Source organism: Odontesthes bonariensis, chromosome 5 (genome assembly GCF_027942865.1).
Source record: "Odontesthes bonariensis isolate fOdoBon6 chromosome 5, fOdoBon6.hap1, whole genome shotgun sequence".
NCBI classification, from domain to species: domain Eukaryota; kingdom Metazoa; phylum Chordata; class Actinopteri; order Atheriniformes; family Atherinopsidae; genus Odontesthes; species Odontesthes bonariensis.
Genome location: NC_134510.1, coordinates 27933363 through 27951434, shown reverse-complemented (window position 1 = coordinate 27951434; position 18072 = coordinate 27933363). Strand labels below are relative to the sequence as shown.

General features: G+C 38.9%; 1 protein-coding gene across 2 annotated transcripts; it reads left to right on the top strand.

The window, feature by feature from the left end:
* Positions 1 to 1034: 1034 nt before the first annotated feature.
* On the top strand, positions 1035 to 17258 carry cblc (Cbl proto-oncogene C, E3 ubiquitin protein ligase). Of its 2 annotated transcripts, none has more exons than XM_075465956.1 (12): positions 1035 to 2233; positions 6307 to 6453; positions 6541 to 6697; positions 8001 to 8122; positions 9012 to 9149; positions 9238 to 9325; positions 9466 to 9597; positions 11094 to 11273; positions 12258 to 12410; positions 12630 to 12676; positions 13603 to 13655; positions 14563 to 17258. In XM_075465956.1, the coding sequence occupies exons 1-12, from the start codon at positions 1857 to 1859 to the stop codon at positions 14691 to 14693; spliced, it is 1725 nt and encodes a 574-aa protein (XP_075322071.1). In that variant the 5' UTR covers positions 1035 to 1856; the 3' UTR covers positions 14694 to 17258. The 2 variants fall into 2 exon arrangements, with proteins under 2 accessions (XP_075322071.1, XP_075322070.1); XM_075465955.1 differs by having other exon boundaries at positions 1036 to 2233; positions 11091 to 11273.
* The last annotated feature ends 814 nt before the right edge of the window (positions 17259 to 18072 follow it).

Here is an 18072-nt window from a genome sequence, read left to right as displayed (position 1 = left end):
GTATAGCAGCGCTGGACTCGGAGTGACAGAGCCCTCGCAGGGCCTCCGTCAGACCGAGCCCCGATATCCAGAAACATTTCATATTTATGTGCGCCTTGATCTCACAGAGGTTGTAACTACACTCGACAAAGTATAATTGGACATTTGCTAGTGATATAAGCAGGCCATCCACTGTCTTCGTCATGTTCTTTGGATGTGATAAACGATGTGTGTGTGAGTGTTGTTTCAGGCGTGCATCTACTGTACCAGACCTATCTGTCCTAATAGAGACGCTTTATCTGACCCAGTTATTTTATCCCGCTACGTCATCTTAAAGTCTTGGACATACATTGCGTTTGTATGAGCAGAGTGTAAAAGTACAAACTAGGAACATAGATTATTTAGTAAACAACAGAATATGAATACATAAAGTCTAAGAATAAAACCAATTTATAACATTTTCTTAAATTGATGAGCAGCAACAATTTGCTCCTCTAAGATCATTGCTGATGTCTTTTCTCGTTGGCATTGAGTTAACACACATCTGAATGATCTGGGCCAGTGAATTGACAGAACTTCTGCTTTTATAGAGGTGCTCACACTTGTTGAAGATCAGTCAATCAGTGGTATTTGATTAGCAGCACCCAGCTGATTCTTACCATATTATCTCCATGGCAGCAGTTAAGGGGCGCTTAGATTTCTGAATACTGCTTCTGCATTTCCGCAGTTTTTATTGAATAAATAATGACACAGTGTTAAATATCATGTGCCGTCTTCAATTGAGATTGTATTTACGCAATCTGGTAAGACTTGGTGAGGACCAGATTTATTTTTTTTATTTTTTTTAATGCCTGATACATAACAGCTTAGAACTTTTTTTTTTATCACATGACTCTAAGTCATCTACCTATCAGGGTACAAAGGGTTATTGTTGGAAAAACAGCTTTCATTCTAGTAAATGTTTGATTATATGTCCCTCCCTCCCATGTCCCTCTCTCTCTCTCTCTCTCTCTCTCTCTCTCTCTCTGTTTGTCTCCCCGAACAGTAGAGCAAAGAAAACAAACCTGTTTGTCTCGCTGCAACCAGGAAACCAATCAAAGGCTGAACCAACACGAGTGAGAACCGAGAGGGTGCCATTTAGAGATTAAGAAGAAGCAGTTATGTTTCAGGCCATGACAGAGAGCATGTTTCCACCGTTCTGCATGTTGATGAGCCAGCTCTTTTGACCCTGAGACTGTAGGACTGTTGTGCTGCTGAGATAAATGCTGGTAAGCAGAGTAGGCTGTTAAAATGTGGGCTTGTACGCATGGCTAAATGTGAATGCTGGAGAGAAAAAAGGAGGAGGGGGGGGGGTGAGACTGTAAAAGCTTGACTTGTTTGGAGGGCTGAGTGTCCATCTCAAACCCTGGTGTTTTTTGTTTTCATTTTTCATTTCTATTGTAAAACACTTTTTAAAAAACAGACTGTCTAATACAGGTCTTGTATTTTAGCATTTTTCTGATGATCTCACAAAAGGGCGAGTAGCTAGGAATGTACAGCCGCTGTGGCTCTGCCTGGAAATGCTAAGCATTTTTTTTAAAGAATTGCAGCTGTCATCTTTTGCTTGACGATGTAATGCTATTTGACTGTTAGGTGATCAACTTCAAATGCTGTTTAAAGAAGATATGCATTCTTTACATATCATGTTGAGGATTCATAAATGTAATTGTAAAGACAACCCAAAAACGTGAGCCACCATCAATAGCTGCATTTAGTTTTGAATATTCAAAGTTGAACTTTCCCACCTCTTGACCTGACGCCACACCCCCTTGCATACACTCACAGACTGACATTTAAGATAGTTTTGCTTCACTTCGGTCTCAAACACAAACATTGAAATGATGGAGGGAGGAAGTACAGGAGCCTCTAAAAGCCCAAAATTGAGTTCCAAGCCCCCTACCAGCGGCGATCGACGACTGGTGGACAAGAGCCTCAAAAGATTGGAAAAGCTCCACGAGCTGTGCACAAACCCCCGACTGGGCTTGAAGAACAGTCCACCATACCTGCCAGATCTGGTACGTGAGACCTCAGTCCTGCTAACACAAGTTTGGGAGCCCTACCAAGACTCCTGGTCAACAGGAGGCCAGGTGCCCCAGGGAGACGAAGCCAAATACCTGAGAGTCCACATCAGAAACCTGCTGGATAAGACGGACAGAGCTGTGCTGATATTTAAAGAAGGGCGGGAGAAGATATTTGATGAGACATCAAGTTACAGGTAAGAGGGCCTCTGCATTACTCTCAAACACCAGAGTGAGCACGTGTTAGATGGTTTGAAATCACACCGAATTATTCAAATCAGTTTCTAATCTCCGTTCTGCATCTTAACGATGTAAAAAAAATTTAGATCATGTTTGATATATTCAGTAATCAGCTTTTTTTTTTATTATTGTGTGTTTTTTAAGGTTAGTTGTAATAGCCACTAAAATAAAAAAATGTTGATATTCCTTTTTTTTTCACAAAAAAAACATTTGCCATTTTTCTGGGTTAAGTGCTGTTACAAATGCAAAAAAAAATTTAATCTGAATCACATTGGGCTTTACATCTTTCTAATAGGTATTTTTCACTGCCTTGGATACTTCATAGCCTAAATGATTAACTGATGAGTCAAATCAAATACATACATTATAGGAAAAAGTGCTAGTTTGTTAACCAGAAAACCAATCTTATTTTATGTTTTTGAAAAATTTCAAGGGTGAGCTCACGCAACGCAGAGATTTGATAATGTTCGCCCTTCTTTTTGAGATATCCGGATCTGATATTCCTCATACCACTCCGCTATATTCGATTGCTGAATGAAAAGATGAAAAGAGTTTTACATTTGCATGTTTAAAGTGCTAAACTCAGAATTTGCATGTGCGGAATCTTTTTTAAATTGATTACAGGTTTAATTGACTCTGTGATCCAAAGTCGCATAAAAGGCGCATACACCCCTCAAATCTGCTACCGGGAACCCGGGACTGATACTTTTTGTACAGCTTATGCTTATAAATAGAAAGAAATAGAAAAATGAAAAGAAAAAAAGACATTTAGAATAGCTTAGATAATGGACAAAGCCATGACTTAACAGCTGACAGCTAAGATGAAGGTCTCAACCCGTCTCAGGACACTTGCTGAGCCTAAATAGATGGTGCAAAAGATGTTGCAAAATAAATTACAGTCCCTGGTTCTCAGAAGTTAAACATATTCATTACTGTGTGCACTAAAATGAGCATCTTATGTAAGCTTACTCTTTGGCTAATGTGGGTGTTTCCAAACAGAGCGATTTTTTTTTTTTTTTTTTTTCTAATTGGATTTTGGGCTGTGTTCCCATGTTCCTGTTGGGAATACTAATGATGAAGGTGGAAAAAGGGCCAAACTTGGATCTTTGTGATGCTTTGTGATGCTAATATGAAACCAAAAAAGCAACAACTTCCTTTGAGTTTGGAAGAGAGAGAAATTCTAGCCCCGGACAGACATATTCTTTGTTTATGACCAAATCATACGCACAGGCTATACAGCAGACATATATAAGGGAGTGTTTTTTCTTTATTTCTCATTATTTATGTTCTCCTTTTGAAGACAAGCTGTTTGCTTAACAGATTAACCAGCTGCTTTGTCATGTAAAAAGTGTTACACAGTCCTTGAGATTACTATGAGATTACCAGTGTTTATATGTATTTTATTGTTTTGTGACAAAATGATTATAACATGTTCTTTTTATTTTTGAACCTAGATTACTTAAAAGAATGAGTGACACTTTATGATAAGGGTATAAATAAAACACCTAATAAGTCACCTAAGAGTCAATATAAGACACATGAGGATTTAGTGCATTGATCAATGCATGACATAAATCATTAATTCCTGTCTGTCCCCATAAAGTAATTATCAAAATTACTATTGCTTTATGTGACTATTTCATACCTAATAAATCATTAGTTTATGGATGTTAATTCACCGTTGCTTCATATGCGCATTGATTTGCCATGAAATTAGCTGGTTTCTTCAAACATTGATTTTAGCTCCCCGTCTGATGAGCTTATGCGTAGTAAAAACTTGCAACTGAGGCGCTTCTTCTGATCAGTTAGATTTTTTGAATGCCTTCAAATTTTAATATATAACAACAGATACGAATAAGTTAATCAAATATATTGCTTTCAAATGAATATATATGGAAGCCAACACATTTGGTGGCGTATGTAGTAATTCATTAATTAGATTTATTAAGTTTCATTGAATCTGAATTGTTATCATTATCATTTATTTCCATACGCGAGTTCAGACGTATTTTCCACTGAGCGATTAATGTCAGAAAAACAATGCTTATTGCTACAATCACGTGTTCAAGCTTTACTCCGAATCTTTGTCTCCTGGTAGATTTTCCTCCAGAGAAATGATTTGTTTTGCAGTATGAAATCAGGATTTAACTGATTGTCTTGTCCTGAGCCCTATTGCCCGGTTGGTTAAGCCACTCCGAGCTCAGCTCACATCTGTAGATTCCACTCTTTACTTTACGTGCTCATTGCTTTGTTAACAGCTTTGATCAGAGAACATTTTTCAGAAGAATCTATAAATAAGGAGCCAGTTTTGAATCTTCCTCTTGCACAACAGATGGGCTTCTCACCGCAGAATGCCCTGCATGGGCAGTCATGTGGCAAATTCACATACTGTTATGTTATGTGAATTGTGGCTTATATGTTGAATTGTATTAAAATCCTCTTTCAGGTTTTTGGAACATCCTGCTTTAATATTTTATTTTTTGGTGGTTTTTTGGTATGTATTAATTTTATCCAGGCAAGCAAAATTAGCAACACGACAGAAAACATCACTTATATGCAGCACTTCCCCTAATGTGGTTACATTTTACTACCACAGCTATAAGACAAAACAGTCTGTGTATGACTGTAAAGGCTGTGGCAAATGTTCCAAAATATAAACTTCAATTAAAATGTGTAGTTCTTCCACTTTTTTAGCAAATAAACACTGGCAATGTAACACATAAATGACTTAAATTTTAAGAAACTCCTCAACAGTTTATAATGAGAGAGACTCAAAAATAGCATCAGGGTCCAAACTGTGATCAAGCTGGTGAGAAACATGCTGTTTCAAACAAAAGCACACTTGCAACTTGCAAATGGCAGCTGATACTGAAGTCCAAAGTCCAAAGTGTCCAAAGTAAAAATTTACCTTGTGTTGTGACTGTAAATTGCGCCACTGTATCTTAGTCTTTTGAAATATATTTTTACATACATGGGTCCAGCCAAAGCGAGAGATGTGGCTTACGCATTTCCTCCCACCTCCTCCTCTACCACCTTTCTCCTCAGCACTCAATGGAGGGTTTTTTTCTCGTTGAGGTGAAGAATCTACAACCACTTTCCACACCGTCAAATGTCTGTCTAATTTGACGGTGGACAGAAATAAGAGAGACTTCTTGAGTCGCATCAGAAATGTGTTACCAAAGAGAATATATTATTTTGTAATTTATCCTAATTTGTCAGTATGTTATCATGTATTGCATAAAACATTGAGGGGATGTTTACTTGCTACTGATCTGCGTCATTATGAGGTGTCACTGTCGTCAAAGAAGTTCTGCTGCAAGTGTTAAAGTATGTTAAATTGATTTCATATGCAGTCTTTATGTACGAGGTATTACCTGTTGCACTAATATGCATGCTGGGGAAAAGACTTATGTGAGAGGGGTTCTCATAAAAAGTTGAAAGAAATTCTCAAAATGAAGATTAAATTCTTAAAAGTGCAAAAAAAAAAGACAAGGGAGTTTGTTCAAATAAAAAGAAAAAAAAAGAACAACAAAAGAATGGGCCCAAGAGACACACTGGCCACTGGAACATTTTGTGGTATTTACAGACAAGTATGCAGCAGCTAGCATCCTGTTTGCAAGCTGGACTGCCTGTGTGTTTGCCTTTGTTTGTGTGTGTGTGCCTGTGTGTGTGCCTGTGTGTCAGTGTGTATATGTGTGCATCTATGGAAAGTATCTGAGAAACTTGATTAATTTCAGCTGACACTGTGCAATAGATTACTGAATATAACCGCGCAACGCTTAATGTAACTGCATAAAATATTTAAAAAATACATTTTAGAGATACTGTCATGTAGAGAGAATGCAAGTGTGCAGATTAAAAACACAAGATAATGTAGATTTTTCTGCAGATGTAAATATCCAAAGGCTGTAACATCTGGATTACAAGACTTGAGAACACAAGTTGCTATGAGACCAGAAATGATTGATACTTTTGAACTAAGCACACATATTTCTGCCACTAAAGGTTTGCTTTATCTCTAATTTTTCAGGAGGAATCTGACCAAACTGTCCTTGCTGTTCAGTCACATGCTGTGGGAGCTGAAGGGCATGTTTCCAGGGGGATACTTTCATGGTGACACCTATAAGGTGACTAAGACTGAGGCAGAGGATTTTTGGAGGCACTCCTTTGGCAATAAGTAAGTCTGGGATATTTTCACAATTAATAATTTGATTAAGGATTTTTTTCCCCTATCCCATGTAATTTTAATGATATGTTCTGACAGGTGTATAGTGCAGTGGAATAGCTTTAAAGCGCAGCTGAGAAGTGTGCATCCATTTGAAGAAGGGATGGAGTCCATGGCTCTGAAATCAACGATTGATCTCACCTGTAATGATCACGTCTCGGTGTTTGAGTTTGACATTTTTACAAGATTGTTTCAGGTAAGCCGGAGTGTGTCTGGTACATGTCATTTTTCAATAGCTTAAAGGAGTATTTCATTATTTTTTACTGCTGTCATTAATGGGGTTCTGAGAAGTACTCGGTAGTATTCAGTGTCTTAACTATAGTAGATGGTTGTCAGACCACACATATTTTAGGGATTCCTGTGGGCGAGCTAAGTTAATAGCTTCTGAGAAGGGGCCGTGAGAAGAGGGAATGTTTTGCAATCTAAAACTACTCAAACCTAAAAATGATCTTAGCAGTTCAAGCAAGAGCTATATTGTGGCTTTTAACACCATGTCACTTCTACATCAGGCACTTATTTACTTTGTTACTCCTCTTCCTCCAAATAGAACACCCATCTCGCAACACGGTCTGCAGTCGATTGCAATACACAGTCCAGGTTGAGACACGGTATCCCAGTGTGGATCGTGCTATGCAAACCCAATCCCTGTAACACTCTAATGCAAAAGTGACTCAATAATTAGAATCTGCAATATCCATTATATATATTTATAATATCATGTTCCCTTTGAAAGTTTTGCGTTTTTTTTAAATGTCAAAATATGAACTCTTCTCATGGCCCCCTTCTGAGTGGCTTTCTGCTTGGTTTACGTGTAAGGAAACCTTCTGAAGGTCCAAAACTGTGAGCGTTCTAACTGGTCAAAAGTACTTCGCACAAACCCAGATCAAAAAGAAATAAAAAAGTTTTTATCGCTGAGAGTTTGAGGTAAGATTGGGCCTGGTCAGTTAGTTTAGCTCCCCTAACACCTCTAATGCTGAAATGTTTTCATTTTCAAAAGCAGACGAAAGAATCTCCACTTCTTACCTGAAACAGGACCAAATAACGTCAGTGCATCCAGCTGAAAAATGGCAAAAATTATGTCATTAACTTGAGAACAAGTTAATTAAAAAGAATTATTTTGCTGTGATAATATGAGATTTTTTGTAAATTTGGTCGTGTAAAGTTCACTGTACCGTCACAGTCTCATTTGCTAATCTCAGTGCCGCAGAATTACAGATGCAAGTCATGACTTAATGTTATAGATTCTCCACAGCTGTCATGACAGCGATAAGGAACAAGGAAATTAGGTGTTAACATTGGAACCACTCATTTTTTTGAACTCACCATAGTCATCTCAAGAAACATAACTTCGTTTTCTCATGTTGTCAAACCTGAAAAAACTAATTGAGTGAAAACAAGCTTTGTTAGCTTGAGATAACAGACAAATCAACTCGTGTTCAAAGCTGGCAAGGCCGCTTTCAGCTTCTGTACATATCTTCTTGTTTCAACTTCTCTTTCAGCCTTGGCGATCGCTTATAAGAAACTGGAACCAGCTAGCAGTGACCCATCCGGGCTACATGGCCTTCCTCACCTATGACCAGGTTGTAGCTCGGCTGGAACACTATCTGCACAGACCTGGGAGGTGAGCATGAGCACAGTCACAATGTTTTCAGAAAACTAATCTAATGTGTGCCAAAATGATCTCAGTGTTCTCAAAAGGCATTCATTTATGCTGGATGAATAGTTTTAAAAGTTTATTCCTGGAGAGGGTATCATCCATTTTACATTTACAGTTTGCCAACTCCAAGTTTTCAGTTTTTTTTTTTTTTTTTTACATTTCGGCATTACTCAAGAAATGCTGTTCTTTATAACTCTATAACATCTAAAAAAACCCAATACGGTGTCATATAATGAAAACACAGATAAAGAAGTATCAATATTGTGTCTAAAAATGAGGGTCTGTTTCAGACTTTGCAGGGTTTTGCTCAATTTTTTCAGATAACATTCTTAATTGTCTCTAATCAGTTTCCAAAGAAACAACACAAGTGTGACTAGGTGATGATTAAACAGAGACACAATTATCAATTGGGTGAAGAGATCTGAAATAAATTCCTAATTTGCAAACCGTGAAAAACACTGCAAAGCATTACACCGATCAATGAGAGGAATTTAATCTGAAATTATTGCAATGATACATAAGTTTTACATGATGACTACCCACCTAGTATTGAGTGGATCCTCTGCATGACGAAAGAACATTTAATGTCTGGTATCACAATGAAAGCGGTAGGTTGGGGACCTGTGGGTTTCAGAGTGGGGCTGTGACCAGTCTAGAAAAATATTTAGGTAGGTGGCTTAAAGGTTAAAGTAACATCCATGTGAATTCCATGTGGTTTCCCAGCAAAACACTGCACACACAAAACAATGCTCACGTAATGTATCCGTCTACTTACAATAAGTATGCAATTGTCTCTAGATTTATTTCAGTGTTGATTTCCTGTCTTGAAAACAAGGATATCTTTTCCTCCCAGCTACATCTTTCGTCTGAGCTGCACAAGAATGGGCCAGTGGGCTATTGGCCATGTGACCACTGAAGGTGGCATCATCCAGACCATCCCCCAGAACACGCCTCTCTATCAAGCGCTCATTCAAGGCTTCAAAGAAGGCTGGTTAGGACGAGCACACACACGGGGCTCTGGTTTATCCTTCCCTGAGTTTAAGTGTCCTCTATAAGTGCTTTGTGTTCCTCTGCTGCAGCTACTTGTACCCAGATGGCCGTGATGTGAACCCTGACTTGACAAGCTTGCATGAACCTGCACAAAGGGGAAAAGTCATAGTTACAGAAGTAAGCATATGTAAATTTTTTTATCATTTTTACAACAGATTGCCAGCAGGATTTTGAAAGGTTATCGTGACAAAACAGATCATATCTTGAGACGCTCTCTGCTCTGTCCCATCTGTCTGACAAACCACCACCCCCAATAGGAGCAGTACGAGCTTTACTGTGAGATTGGCAGCACCTTCCAGCTATGCAAGATCTGCGCAGAGAGGGATAAAGACACTCGAATTCAGCCCTGTGGGCATCTCCTGTGCCAACCCTGCCTCACAGTCTGGCAGGTATGAACCCCCAACCACTTATCTAATGTGACCATATCTATCTTCAATATCACACACCATTCTGCATATCCCGCATGTTCTCACATGTTACATTGGACATACCATTACCGTAACAGATTGTGTTTAGTGAAGTGAAACAGTCTGGGTTGACTAAACTAGATGTATTTTTGTAGGTTATGGTCTGGCTACACCATACTGTAACAATGCTGGTTATTTGACTGCGGTTTGGGGTTAGTGTCAAAAATATGCTTTGTATTTCCCATGCAAACCTATAAATTTAAATATGTTATTTAAATAGTCCACAGAATTAGTAGAATTACAAGAAAAATATTTTAGCTGTGCTAAAATTAAAAAGGAGAAAAAGAACTATCAGCTGATGTGACTTCCTTTGCTACATTTTCTTTCAGTAAGTTTCATTGTTTAGAGATTCGAGCTGTCAATTGGACAAAAAGGCATTGAGATCAAGTCACTTTTTACAAACTGTATTCTTTTTTTTTTCGTACAACAGTTTTTGAAACGTGTGCATTTGTAATAAGTTATAAAAGCAGCTCATCCAAGTCCATACCTGACACCTTTTAATCTGCAACATTTTTGAATCTTCAGATTGTCATCAGTTGCCTGAGAGTAAGACAATGAATCCCAGCATAGTAGAGAGTCCCTCTGGCTGATCCAATGTAGCACAAACCCTGTTGCTCCTTCAGTGGGACTTCCCCAACTTCCCATTTCCTCTTTTTGGCACAGAACAACATCAAACACATCTAATTAGAATTACAGTCAGTGAGCTGCTAACTACTCCCACACCCCACCCCCAGTCAATTCAGGAGTTGTGTAATTCTTTGAAAATGTGCAGAGCAGCGTGCCCTGACATTTGGCTTAAAACTTCCTGTGTGAGCTCAGCTTAACACCCTCCTCAAACTGTATCAGTCACATTCACTTTGAGTAAGAAGTGTGTGTGTGTGTGTGTGTGTGCGTGTGTGTGTGCGTGTGTGTGTGTGTGTGTGTGTCAGATAGAGAGAGAGAGAGAGAGAGAAGATAAACTTAAAAAGAAAAATAGATATGTTTCATGGATAGCAGGCCATGGAAAACTTGTAAGCTAGTCCTCATTACGGTTAAACAAACCTCATTAACAGTAAGTTTAAAAAACAAAGACCGTCACAAATGTAAAACTACACCCAGCCTCTACACCAAAGCTGTATCAGAGAAGGATAACAAAACCTTGAAAATCACAAAGCCTGTGAAGGTGAAATTAAAACTTTACATTTCATCTTCATTGTCACCTGTTATGCAAATGTGGAAAACTACAGTCTCCAGTGTCTGTTAAACGTGGTATTTTCCACCACCATAGCTTTTGTCTTTGATGACAAGTTCAACACATTCCACTACATGCAGTTCAAAAGACATGAAACTTTTGTGAGACTTTGAGTGACAGTGGATGGTTGCATTCATATGGTCTTTCCGTTACTCTGCCCAACTGTTTGTTGGTAATTATCTAGCAGAAGTCAGCTAGCTACACCTGCCCGTACTGTCGCTGTGATATCAGAGGAACAGAGTCCGTCCTCATCGAGCCCTACCTGCAGAGCAGCATTCAGTGGGAGGAGGAGGGTTTTGGCGACGGTGAGGATGAGGACCACGAGGACATTGAGCTGGTTGTGAAGGAACTGGCTGCCTTGAGAAAGGTGTGTGAATTCACTTTTTTATTTTCTCTTAAGTTTTCTTTCATTTTAGCCACTTCATCAGATTAAAATGCCAGCCGGTCCTGCACCACTTTGTTCCAGGCTGATATTGCCTAACACTTCTAGTGTTTAGTGCCACGAAATGTGGTGAAAATATTTTTTGTCCACGATTAATCGCAATGAATTTGGTACTCTGCAGGTGAATAAAAACCTGCAAAGCCATTGCTCATCTATCATTCTCAGATATACTTTTCAGTTAGTGCCAACAGGCTACAATGCACATGTTCACAAATCTGTGACGTCCCCTCTTCTTTTAGCAACAGTCTGTAAAAGTTTGGGAACTTGGGAGACCAGTTTCTGGATCTTTGGAAGAGGCAAGTTGTCCCATTCATATAGGATTCTGGCTGCTCGTTGGTATTTGGTCTTCTTGAATTTCATGATGCACCAAATGTTTTCTATTTGTGAAAGAGCTGGACTGCAGACAGACGATCCAGCACTCATACTCTTCTACTACAAAGCCATGCTGCTGTAATAGACACAGTGTGTGGTTTGACATTGTCTCACTAAAATATGCAAGGCCTTTTCTGAAAATCTCTCAGCTCTGATAGTACCTTTTCAGATGTGAAAGTTACCAATTCCATAAGCACTAAAGTACTGCCCTTTACCATCAGAGATTCAGGCTGAGTACTGATAACAACCTGGATGGTCCTTCTCCTCTTTAGCCTTTACTCTTTAGATTCTCTGAATTTTTTGACGATGTTATGTACTGTAGACAATGGAATATTCAAAGTCCTCACAATGTTTGATTGAGGAACGGACTGCATAACCTTACAAAGTGAGACATTAGCACGGCTATAGACTTTTGTTTTGCTTCTATTTGTTTGTCTTTTTCTATTTTGCCGTAATTTCAGGGTTCTTCGTTTTAAAAACAAATCACAAAATGCTTCCCACTGTCACTGAATAATTAACAACATATTTTTTCTACAGTTCTCGAGTTTGGAATACCAGTTTCCCAGCTCCAACACCAGAGCTCCACCTCTTCCTCCTAAAAATGTCACTTCTGCACGCTACCCAAATCCCTCCAACCAGTCGGAGACATCTGAAAGTAGGAAGCTGGCCAAATCCACAGACTCTTATTTGGTAAGATCCCTCATGTACCTAGAATATATTTATGTCGATGCTGTATTACGCTTTTTTGGCAGATTGATGATGTGATATGTTGATTTTGTTTGGTTCTCATAGACACTGAACTCTCAGGAATTTGAACTCATGCACACAAGCTGTTTTGTGAATATGTTTAACATAGTAGCGTGCTGCCTGCACAATTATTGTCATGACCTGTTTTTGTAACCTCTGCAGGGGCTGAGTGGCAGTGAAACACACAGGCACAAACCACAGACAAACAGGTGAGACGCTGCTAACTGCAGACCAGTAAAACCAGACAAATTTCTGTTCTTACATTAGAACAGTTTAAAATTCGGGCACGCTGCTAAGGTTCAGAGTACTTTTCTCTGCTTGATTTGCAATCGTTTGGTAAAATCACTTCCAGTTTTTTTAAAGGAACCTAAAACTCTGCTGTATTTCTGTCATCTCCAACAACTGGCCCTTTTTGAACCTCGCTGCTGCTTTAAGTGTCTCCTTTAGCATAGGAAACACTTGGCTAACTTATATGAAAGGAAGGCAGATAATACGGTCTCACACTTCATCTGCAACATTCAGAGTAGAGCTTCATTTTTTTCATACAGTCGTGCTTACTGGGATGCATATAAAATTTTAAAAAAGACAGGAGAGTATGCGTAGTGGAGCAGCCTTTGACATTTTTCACATATGAGGCTTTTTTTTAAATTACCGACGTTGATACTGCTGACACATTGTATATTGTATCCTATTATAGAATATGATATTTGTAATATAGCATCCAGCTCCACTCACAGCTTAGTGTAAGTGTTGCTGGATTCTTTTGACAGCGTGGTTTTCTTTTGTCGCATACTGGACTGTCTCATTCCTGTCTGACAAACCTCCTGTTACCTTCTTTTTTTTAGTTCTTTCAATGAAAAATCAAAACCTCTCCAGATGTTACTTTATCTTTTTTTTTAGTCATTGCAATGACAAAAAATTGTTTTCCATGCTTGTCAGCAAGGAGGAGAAGAATCTTGGTGCTCCACTGAAACGCACTGCAATAAACTATTACTTTTCAGTTGAGTGTGTACAGTATGCAGAGCTGTTGATATTTACCAGGAAAGAGTGACAAAATGATGTTGACTTTGTAGTTTATACGTAGCACCTCATTCACCCATATTTATATTTATCCTTGTATTTCTGTCTTAAACAGCGCTGAATTCCTCAGAGAAGTAAATTTTCCCTCCTCCTCGCAGAGTGTTGAAAGTAAGTTAAAGCATGTTAGAATCTTGATTCCTTTGTGTTTACAATGCTGAAACACACCTTAAAAAAAGAAAAGCTTATCAATCACTGGTGAGCGTTTCTTTTGAAACCAATGAAAATTCCTCTCTGGATGCAAAACTTTCAATCATCACATAAGAATTTTGTTGAAAACTAGAAATTAAATGAGCCAGGCTGAAAATACATCAAAAGGACATTATCAAAACTGTGAGTTGCAGGCTTGCAAGAGTGCCACTACTATTAGTTTTCTATGATGCAAATGAAAAATCTGACAAGGACACACTCGACTGTACTGTGACAGTCAGGCCCAGAGAAAGAAGGATTTAAAAAAAATGTTGGATGTGATTGAAGTCTTGCACTGAACAAGTCATTATGCAGCAGACATTTTCAAACATGTTCAACATGTTATAGTACAAAAACACTAAAGGGTAGCATTCATGATATTAGAGGTTTTTTTGTAGGGAAAAAATGTCCATTGCTCTTTGGTGTCTGGTCCCATTTTTTTCACATATGACCTCATCGATAATGTGTATTGGCCTTTTTTGTCCCTAGCAGACATTTAAACTTGCACTGTGACAGAGGTGCAGGAGCATTAATGGTGGCTGACCCTGGTTTTGTGCATGCTGGTTCACTTGAATAAGTTACTGGTGCACCACTATTTGCACCTGTGCTCTCCCACTGGGATAAATTAATATGATTGCCGTTAAAAAGGTCCATTATTCTTACCCGGAAGTCATGCTCAGTCTTAACTGTTTTAGTAATTTTTAATTAGCTATTTTCACATTTAAGCCAGAGGTTTGACAAATTATTTTGAATGCTTGTTGCACGCATTATTCTCGTACGCAACTTTATTTTTGTACTTTAGTGACCTCTTTTCGGTGCTTGTGTGTAGGTGGAGCAGCATGGATCGGACCCTCCAGCGCAGTCAAAGAGAGAAGACATAAAGAAAAGGAGGAGAGTGGAAAAAGACAAAGAAAAGACAAAGCTAACCTTGGAGAGATGACAAGAACTATGTCATCCTGAGCGACAAGCACCATCTGAAATCTGTAATATCTTTAGCAAATAAATAACTGGGAACTGAGAAAACCTCATACAAGAAATCCACCTTCAGTGAATGTAACAATGGCTTTGGTCCTACAACTGACTGTAAAAGACTGTGCCTGCTGCACTGCTGAAAATGAGAGGTGTGGGTGGGCCAGAGAGAAAAATGTCCCTCTGCGGCCTCCTGCTGTTCAGTAATCACACTGCCATTATCAGAGCGGTGAATTCAGCGCTAATTTCTAAACATAGTTTCACAAGGCATCTTCTTTGTAATTAAAGCATTTAATGAGCCTCCCAGGAAAATAAATGAATGAGTAAATAAATAAGGAAAAGATGGAAAATTCAATTATGAGGACAGATAAGAGAGGCTAATTACACAACTAGGATAGATATATGAAATAGTTGAAAAATGCTACCTCGTCCCATTAACCAATATTCCAATAAAAATTCATGTAAATGAAGGCCTCTACATTACCCTATCCAGCCGTCTTATATATAACATAGAAATAAACATGTAACTGACATGTTCTTGTGTTTTGAGATTTACGTGGCCTTTTTGGTGCAATATTAAAGATGTAAAAGAGAAGCTGAGGTGTAAATACTGACAGATACGGAAAAGGTCATCGAAGGAAGAGGAGAAAACTATCATTTCTCAGGGATAGGCTGACAGAGTGTCTTCAATCCAGAAGAGGAACTCGCACACTTTGACATAGACACCGGGGGAGTTGGACTGAGGGCAGCCCTGACCTCATGACACCAGGCCACAAACTTCTCCAACACACCCCAGAGAGCTACCAGAGTCACCCTGACAAGCAAATATAGAGTGATCATGAGCAAGTACACAAATAATTCATCCACAGACAAAGAACCGTGAGTCCAGTACCATAGAACCAGTACCATAAAACTCACATTGCACGTATCTCTCCATCTATGTATCCAACATGCAACATCCTGTGTGTGATCATGCCAGGATAGGCGTTCTCACCATCCTTGTTGTCCACCATGGGCACATCCAAACACTGCAGATGGGTGGGCATGTTCACTGTAAGAAGCAGAGCACAGAGATGCTTTTACAAACAAAAGTTTTTTATATTCTTACATTTAGCATGTTGTCTTTTATTAATTCAAATCACCTCTTCTCCATCCAAGGCAGTGTTCCCCCATCCAGACATAGAGCAAGGGAGCCCTCCTATTGGGCACCCTGTAGGCAAAGTTAGGAATGCAACCGACTCAGTCACCTCAACAGGATGGACGAGGTTGATCAGCATGATGTTATAACCGAGTGTAATAAGTTCTAGACATTAGCTGATTCTCTGTGATAATTGAATAAATTAATCCATGTTATACTCACTTACAAATTTGTAATTTCAGTGTGTGTGTCTAAGGCTGCGGCTCCACGAAAACGTTTTTCACTGTAAACGATACTTTTTCTTATCGTTTCGCTGTCGCGGCCACACGGAGCCGGCGTTCCCACTACCCCAAAATGATAGTTTTTGAGAACGGGTTCCAGAGTGGGAAAGTTTGAAAACGAGGTCGTTTCGTTTCCATTATTACAGCGAAAACGTTTTTGCGTCAGTCAAACGTTGACGCTGTGAGACTTCTCTATTGTCTCACAGCGTGGCGTGACACAGTGGCGTGTGTACTGCATCGTTTCATCGTTTTCATCCGTTTTCGTCTGGACCTGAGTCTTGACAGCAGCGTTGCCGTGTGGTTGCAAGAATTTTCGTACCCGTTTAAAAAAAAAAACCTTGTTTCGTTTCCGTGTAGCCGTAGCCTAAGAGAGAGAGAGAGAGAGAGAAAGTGGTGGGGGGTCTATTAGATTAGTTAACATCATTTTATCTAAAACAAACAAAGAAAAAAAACAGGTTCTCTATACTCTATATTGACCTCTTTTCACATTCTGCCTGACACGCTCTAATTGGCCTCTTGTCTCTTTAAGGACCTTCTCTTCCTCTGACTGGCCAGCTGATTGGTTAAAATAAGGATGTCCCTATCTGATCTCAAGTATTAGATCAGGCCCCAGTCAAAGCAGGGTTTCTTTTCACCGATTAGAGTCACTTGGTACATGTCAGCTCATGATTACTGTAGTTTTATTTCAAGCACACCAGAACCATGGAATGTAAGGTGATTAGAACATGGCATTAAAGTTAACTGTTTTAACTTCAATGCCCTTATGGAGTGTATTTTGCAAGAATGTGCTGCTGGAAAATGTCAGACATGGTGTTGGCAGATGCTGAATCTTAAATTACTCAGAACTGTAACGGGGATAAATATCCTGATGAAGACATCCCTCAACAAAAAATGAGTCTGTTGACCTGAACTGTAACTAAAGCATTCTGTGTGATGAAAAAAAGGCTGGACTGCCTTTTTTGGGAGAGAATAATCTCTCACAGTAGTGAATATTGAGCTTTGTAGGTTTGCACAGCTTTATATGCACAATATAGCTCACTGGAAAACATCATAGAACATATCACTGTAATAACTGTATGTGTTCTTTAAATTGTGATAAAATAAAGAGACAGACTGGATGAGTTCTGTTATCACTCACCTTGGGTGTCAGATGGTGGTGTCAGTCTTCATGAGCTTCTCTGTACCCTCAAAGATACATACATCATGTGCTCTGCATGGAATAAGGACTGAAAGACGGTGGGGGGATTATACTGCAGAAAAACGTAAGCAGGAAAAAAATTCTGAATTATTTTCCACCAACAGATGCATTTATTGTATTGTCATGGAAAATTTGTATAAAATCAAGCCAGATTAATGGTCAATAGAGACAAGACAGAAGAAGGCATTCAATATCTGGATAAAAGGCTTTTTTCATCATAGTACCAATGGTAGGCAACAGAGAGCACCCAATGCTTGTAATTGCAATTTTCTTATTTCCCCTTTGCAGCACAACCCCTGTGGTTTTGTCATCTGTGCAGATCCTCAAAGTCTCCACACATTTAACACCTGTTTATGTCTCTCTCATGAGTCACTCATTTTTGGCAATAGAGCATACTAGCATATGCTAGAGCATACTAATTATGAAAAAGTCATGCAACTTCTTGTAAGCTTAGACTGACATTATCAAATAGTTTAAAGAGGAAATTAAAGCAATTGAACTGCGTATTTGCTTATTTTATGGTTTTAAAAATACAATTTTTTTTGTATTTCAAAATAAAGGTTTTGGTTAAAATATTTGAAAAAGTTAAAAAGACACATAAATTTGCAGTTGTGTTCATCTGCTTTTGGTCAGCTTGCGTAACAGCTAAAGGAGGAGAGAGAGAAGCCAGCTGTGGTCTCAGAAACAGAAACAGCAAAAAATGCTGTTTTTCTCTTTTTGTCAGACATCCATCAAAGGGCTTTTCATTCGAAT

Excerpts from the sequence above, each read along its gene's own strand:
- cblc (XM_075465955.1), top strand. The coding sequence starts at position 1,857 with ATGATGGAGGGAGGAAGTACAGGAGCCTCTAAAAGCCCAAAATTGAGT. Across the intron at positions 6,698-8,000 it reads TTTTTACAAGATTGTTTCAG|CCTTGGCGATCGCTTATAAG; the intron begins GTAAGCCGGAGT and ends CTTCTCTTTCAG. Across the intron at positions 11,274-12,257 it reads AACTGGCTGCCTTGAGAAAG|TTCTCGAGTTTGGAATACCA; the intron begins GTGTGTGAATTC and ends TTTTTTCTACAG.